Source organism: Nelusetta ayraudi, unplaced genomic scaffold (assembly GCF_046127955.1).
Source record: "Nelusetta ayraudi isolate G7.1 ecotype Tasmania unplaced genomic scaffold, CSIRO-AGI_Nayr_v1 ptg000092l, whole genome shotgun sequence".
Classification (NCBI taxonomy): domain Eukaryota; kingdom Metazoa; phylum Chordata; class Actinopteri; order Tetraodontiformes; family Monacanthidae; genus Nelusetta; species Nelusetta ayraudi.
In genome coordinates this window covers 4405001-4412304 of record NW_027466142.1, presented here as the reverse complement: position 1 = coordinate 4412304, position 7304 = coordinate 4405001, and the positions used below count along the sequence as shown (strand labels likewise).

Here is a 7304-nt window from a genome sequence, read left to right as displayed (position 1 = left end):
TTTAACAAGATTATCACGTAAATGCACAACTTTTCCTTCAGAATGTTGCTCATCACCTGAGCCCTTTTTTTTTTTTTCTTAACTCTTTTCACCATGCATCAGTTTACACAGACCTGAGTCTGGACTGCTGTTTACTTATATGATGACCATGACTAGGGTTAGCTATCCACCAGATCACCAAATGTGGACTTTTTTCTTTTGGATTCATGGCATTTACACTCAAGAATGACTTCTTCTGCCTCTTGGGGAATGTAGCGGCCCAACAGTACCGATAAACTTTTGCTCCTGTGAACAGGACTGCGTTTACACTGAGTTTAGGGGTGAACCTTTAACGTGTATCCTACTGTTTACCCCGTCTGTTCGTTCCAAATGTCTGTCCTCATCTACGAAGCTCTTCTTGGCCTTACTCCTTCTCCTGTCGGACGATGTTAAAACTAAAGAGGAGCTGGAGTGGCTTCGGCCACTTTGGGACTTTGACACAGACTTCTGTGAAACCACATGGCTATGCTGCGCAGCTCTCACTTCTGGCGTGGGGGGTGTGGCATGTTGATACGGTATATTTCATGTTCAAACAAAAAGCAGCTGGATATATAAGACGCATATAGATGAAATATATAGAAAACTATGTAAAGTATATACTTCCAATGGTTTGTTTGTTTTGGGCTGGCTCTTAGGCAGGTCTCCATTCAGTGTAAAGAAACCTGAGTGGAATTTAGGAAGCTAACTGTGTGAAATGACATTCATGTATAGATCTATATATATATATAAATATACAGCTAGAGCACAAGATATTTTATGTGTGATATTTTGCCTCCATGGTCCATCAGGGATTGTAGACTAGACAGGCACTCAAGGCTGACTGAGTAGGTTGGCACTCGATGCTGGTGAAAGGCCACAGAAATGGCTAACAAGTATTTATAAGAGCACTCATATTGAATGTAACTAAACCGTTAATTGTCAATGTAACTAAATATCAAAAGATACATACGAAAATAATTCTGTATCTGTAAGAAGCAGCGGCAACGTTCATTTATTTGCTAGCTTTCTCTTGTGACGTTGCATTCAAAGCTACATTTCTGTACCACAGCCAGAATGTTTGTAACAGTATTTACAACAATAAATGACCTGCTTAAGAACTGAAGCGCGGCCTTTTCTTTGCTTGTTTGTTTTGAATGTCACAAAACAAAGCAACATATTTTGTTTTCTTCATAAAGAGCCCATTTTAAAATACCGACGTGTCTGATCGACCACAAATACATACAACATTTCCTGACAATGACGTATTTTCAAGGAAGTGAAACTTTTAAACGTAAGATTTGATTGTCTGAATTAGCCTCAAAAGTTTTAGTGCATGAGAAATGCAGATTTGAAATATAAAGACAGTATAACACATTCTGCTAAAGTCATACATCTGTAAACAGTGAACTGTGCTCTCAGTCTGTGTGTGTGTGTGTGTGTGTGTGTGTGAAATAATCTCAACTGATTTTTAGCTCATTTTAGCACTACTTGTTACCATCACAAATGTTGTGAGTAATACCCAGCAGCTCCCATCTGTCAGTCTGTCTAAAATAAACATCTTCTGATGTGTGTGTATGTATATATTATATTTTGTATATACGTTTACAAACACACACACACACACACACACACACACACACACACTGTTAAGACAATTAATTCCACGGAACAGTTTTTTTTCTCTGAATAGGTGTATTTGATTGAATTAAACAAATTTAAACTTTGTACAATTTTACAAATACAATAAATGCTTAGAAGGAAGGAATAGAAAATAATGGGTTGGTTGTTGTACTATATTTCATTGCAGGTTGCCATTTTTTTCTTCTCACAAAACAGTTCACCAAAAGAAATTGCTGGAAAAAATATACATATATATTTTTAAGAAAAACTCACACACTGATCTGCATGTCACACGTACAGTGATTTACTTGTAAGGACGTACAATCGCTCGCACACGTTAAGTCCTTAGTGGTTGGCTTTGACAGTTCTAGCTTAAGGTGGGCAGCACCCATATTTATTGCCCCGCGAATGTGAATATTTCCTCAAAGCACCGTCTCCCGAAACACCCCGATGAGACTGTGAGGCCGCCCAGGCTGATCCGGGCGGGACCCCGTCCTCGAGGGGGTCCTGCGACCTGCTCTCGGACCCGACCTCCTGCTGCTCCCCTGCTGTTCGGCCGACTGCAGTGCGGAGCAGGTGAAGGAGCTCAGGTCCCCGCAGCTCTGCAGGTGCAGCAGTCCAGGTCTCCTCCTCGGGGGGCGAGGGAAAGTCTGGGATGAGGGTCCAGCTTCCTGCTGACGCGGTGGGGGAGGTCTGGGCTGACCGGGAGCCGCGTCTGAATCAGAGAACACCTGCCAGGGAAAAATACAAGTCACCAAGTGTCATATGGATTCCAACAAAGAAGAAAAGAAAGAAAGCCAAGCGGAGCAAAAGTGCACATTGAGTTTCTGGGAAGAAAACACACACGCGGGGATTTAATGAAGTGCTTTGCAGACCAACTCTGGCTGGAGGAAAACAAACTGGTTCATGGCTGGTTCCGAAGTTGGACCCACTGTGAACCAGCGCTCTCAGCTGCATCTTCAAGGACTTGCATGTATCTTTTTACCGATCCGAAAAGTGGAATTTCCCCCTCAAAAAACATTAAATATTATGCAGTTTCAAAAATGATCAGTAAGTCTTCCAACAGCTGAAACATAATTGTAAATACAAGAACAAGAACGCAAGTGCACATTATTAGAGTCGCTGTATAAACTGAACTAAATGACTGATATGCAAATTGTATCCACGTATGACTAAATACAGTGGCAACCTCAATGTTGTAACATTACTGATGGAATCATTTGAAGGTAAACGACTTAAACAGCAGGTTAAAATAGCTGACGGTTTGTTTGAAATGCACTATTAAAAAAAAAAGAGGGAAAAAAAACACACGTTCCCTTCTCAGTGCAAATGAAAGCTTTTACCAATATAAAAATCATAACTCAGGCCAAATTTTACACACTGGATCCTATAAGTGCATCACTCAGTAAGTGCACTACACTGCAGCACACTAGCAGAATTCCCTGTTGTCACTCCTCCTACCTGCTCTATGTAACTGGCAGAGCGAACGGCCTCCTCCATGTGCTCCTGATCGGACTGCAGCACCAGCCGGATGCTCTCCACCAGCTCCTGGACCTCAGGGGCCAGGCCCTGCGCCGCCGGCTGCTCCAGGATGTTCCTCACCAGCTGCTGCGTGTGTCGGTAGCTCTGGTAGTCCACCATGGACGAGGGCCGGGGCCTGCGGGGCCTCCTGCCGTCCTTGATGCCCCGTCGCAAGGTGACTTGGCCCCGGGCGCAGGCGGCCAGCCTGGGCTGAGACGTCTGGGTGGACGAGTCGGTGGTCCGAGGAGGAGAAGAAGCAGCCGCAGCGTCGCTGCTGCTTTGCACTGCAGCAGGTACGAGGCAGGATGGAGCAAGAGAGACGGTTCTTTAACATTCCATTCAGGACGAAACATCTTTAAGGACCAGTGCTTTATTTTGAAGAAAGATTATTGCTAATATGATAATAATGAAAATTGTGTTGTATTACAGCACATTAAAGTTTCTCATAAACATTAATTGCGGATATGAATACTGCAATTGTGCTTTGATGCAAGTGTCGGTGATCTCACTCTGTGATGAATGAATTACTGTGATGAATGCATCACGTGCACATGATCAAGAAAAACTATAATGCAGGTTGTGCAAAGTTCATTCAATCGGATTAAACTCAATTAGAGAGGGGATTTCCCAACGTCACTGTTTGCACTGTTTACATGGCCACTACATCTAGTGACCTGCTAGCGACGTCTATTAATGTGCACCACACTCTTAATCAAGACAAACTATTTTTGCATGTCTAGCTTCCAATTTTCTTTCTATTTATGTAACTTTTTGGTTTGCTTTGCTTTATCTTTTTTTTTTTTTTTTAATGAATAATCACGATTATGTTCTCCAAGCAGCACTTATACTTTCGTTGGTCAACGTACACAAGGTAGAGGCTCAGCAGTGCATACTGAATTTAGGTTAATGTACATTGGTTTTGTGCAGTAAGGACAATTAAAACAAACTGGAGTCGGGATCTGCTGTAGGTTTCTCCCAGCAGGGCAGTTTTTCCTGGACACTGTCACTCCTTGCTGCTCTGGAGGTTCAGTTTGTTTCCTCTTCAAAGCACTCCAATGCAGCGGGCGGTTCTGGTTGAAAGCTGGCATGTTTGCAGGCATGACTAAATGTCACTGTGCATCAACGTCAGGACAGCGTGTGCAGAGAGCATGAAAAGGAATACTGTACCCCTCTGAAACTGAATGTAGTTCCATTCAGAGTGGGCCTCCTTACTGCGAGTGAGCTGTTTATGTGGAGGGTCTTTAATTCAGTTCGGACATATAAACCAATTCTGATTGGAATGTTTGGCTCCATGTGAACCCGGCTACAACAAGTAAAGCAATCATTCGCATGTTAAACAGAAAGGAAAAAAACCAGGAAGACACTTCTATGGAAAAGACTACATTAGGTTATCAACCAATATGAAACCGCTGTGACTCTTCTAATTGGCCCATAATAAGCATCGCAATGAACGTCCGTCATTATCAGAAATAACTGATGAAGCAACCACCTAATCACAGGAAGTTGCCTCGTCACTCCAGTCTGATAACCACTTGTGATTAGCTTTTATTTTCTGGAACATCACACATTTACAATAAGAGCCAGAGGAGGCGAACCTTTAGCGGCGAGGTCCATGAGCACCGGGTCACTGTTGGAGCGCTGGACTCTGGTTTTCTTCCTGGCAATAAGTGCTGGAGCGGCCTGGTGGCGCCGCAGCAGCAGCGGAGGAGAAGAAGGAGGCGGCAGCTCCAGCTCCTGAGTGACGCACGCTGAGGGCGATTCTGTTTGCGGGCTCGTCTCTAAAGCGTTGGAAGAGAAGCAGTGGTACTTATACAATATACAACACTTGCTCCATCAGCCTTTGTGCAACCAGGAATAGCAAAGATATCAAAAACATCCTTCAAGCTTTATTAAAGCATCGAAGCTTCATCAAATGAATGCTGGTTGAAAACAACCGCTAAGCCACAAATATAAACTCTTGTTGCAACGAGACATTATTGTTGACGCTATTGGCACACACAACATTGGTACTGTTACTGTCTTGTGTTCTGTCTGCTGTGATACCACAAATTTCCCCCTTGGTGTATCAATAAAGTTTATCCTATTCCAGGGGTGGGCAAACTTTTTGACTGGTGGGGCCACAATAGGTTGTAAAATGTGACAGAGGGGCCGGAGCGAAATGAACAAAAGCGTTTACAACAAAATATGGAGTCTTTAAAGCCGCACAGTGTTTAGCTTTTTATTGAAATGACTCTTAAAACACTGGAAGAAATGCATAAAAAAACAGCTATATTACGACTTGCTCACTATTCATAGAATTTCTTCAAGAAATTTTTAAAAGTTTAAGTGGCCACATATGGCCCCCGATCCATATGTTTGCCAAAGCCTATTCCATTCTATTCTATTGTAATCTATTCAAACAATAGCCACTTTGCTAAAACACGTCTCACATGTTTTGTCTGAGCCACTTTTACTTAGCTTTTTGCATATGTTTCATACGTCTTTTGACAACATCAAATGGTTATTCTGTCAAACCAGTCAGTGCGTATCTATATTGACAGAGGGTGGGGGGGCAGATGTTTGCATACACGTGTCTTACCTGAGGCTGCAGGAGGAGAGGGAGCCGAGTTCACAGTCACCTCCGTCAGAGCGATCTCTGTTGCCTGACACACAAACCACACTGCACATTGGTTACATTGTCCCAGTGGGGGAATAAATGTATGTTTGGAAAGCGTCTCCACAGATGAGCTTCTTTTGTTCCCCCCTATAATTTCACTTTGACCCTAATTACAGTTTCAAACGCAGTCTCGTGATCCTTCCTTAAGTGTTTTTGTCCTGTACGATGAGGAATGAATTGTAGTAGTATTTTATATATATATATATATATATATATATATATATATATACAAATCTGCAATCTGTCTCCCCAAAACGAGATGCTGTAGAAAAGCACTGGCTGAAGATGGAGGTGAAACATCCACCACAGTCTCCACCACCAGACTGCGGTGGCAACGGCAACTGAACATGTTCCAGATGTCTGCGAGTTGCTTTGTGGAACTTGGAAGACTACAATAGAAACCATTTTGCCTTTGAGGAAAAAAATACTGTGTAATACCGACTTCAGTACATGCAGTACATTGAATACATGCAGCTTTGGAGGTAAAATCCCGCAGTGACGGTCGGATGTACCTGTGCGACGGCACTGGTGGAGCTTCCAGCCACTGTTTCATACGGAGGAGGAGGGTCTAACGGGCAGAAGACCTCCACCCCTTTAATCCGAGCCCCGTAGATGTGAGGCAGAGGAATCACGCTGTCCCACAGCATCCTGAGACATGAAAAAACAACACGTAGGTGAGCAGGCTGTGGCTCTCTTAATTTCAAAGTGATTTCTTGAAAACAGAAAACTGAGTAAGGAGACTTGACGCAGCCCAAATCTGATCTCGAGCCACTGATCTGGTTGGAAGGCCTTCATCTGTCAAGACGTCGATGTCCATCGTGGTTCAACTTCACGTCACAAAGAGGGCCGTGTTTACGGTATGAGAAGCTTTGTGTTCGGCGAAAGGAACGACTTGCAGCTCCTTTAGAAAGTTGGCAGTTTACGTTCTCTTTGTAAGCCAACTGCACTACTTACTGCTGTGGCAAAAACTCATTTCTTTGTCAGGGCTCACCAACCTTGTTGAACCTGAGAGCTACTTCATGGGTACTGGGTCATATGAAGGGCAAGCAGTCTGCTACACTCTCCTGGAATAACACATTCTCTCAGTCAGCCTTCAGTTATACATTAGTATTAATGATACTGAGCTACGTGAAGACAATCATCACGTTAAAAAGTTCTAAATAAATATCAACAATGACTGAACACGGTTGGATGAAACTGAAGTTTAGGCGCAGCGCAATGAGTTGTGCTATTTTTAGAACTGGCCTGCGGGCGACTCATGTTCCTTGGGGAGCGACTTGGTGCCCACAGGCACCACGTTAGTGACCCCTGGTCTAGAGAAAGACTTCACATTTAGTAAAAGGACTCTTTCCTTTGATACAGCGCAGTTTGACTGCCAGTAATAACATGTAACAATTTTCAATAGCAATCTCTTTGGTTTTGATTTACCGGCACATGATTTCTAGAGCAATGCTCACAGTAGTAGGGCTAGGACGATATTTAATTCTTC

General features: G+C 43.2%; 1 protein-coding gene across 2 annotated transcripts in view; it reads right to left on the bottom strand.

Moving 5' to 3' along the window:
- Positions 1-1705: 1705 nt before the first annotated feature.
- The window catches only part of fam189a2 (family with sequence similarity 189 member A2), a 15175-nt gene continuing 9576 nt past the window's right edge, over positions 1706-7304 (bottom strand). For both annotated transcript variants that reach the window (XM_076047212.1, XM_076047211.1), the window contains 5 exons: positions 6328-6463; positions 5738-5801; positions 4755-4937; positions 3100-3443; positions 1706-2369 (listed from right to left, as the gene is read on the bottom strand). In XM_076047212.1, coding sequence (XP_075903327.1) covers positions 2061-2369; positions 3100-3443; positions 4755-4937; positions 5738-5801; positions 6328-6463 — 1036 coding nt within the window. In that variant the 3' untranslated portion in view covers positions 1706-2060. The remainder of the gene's footprint in view (positions 2370-3099; positions 3444-4754; positions 4938-5737; positions 5802-6327; positions 6464-7304) is intronic.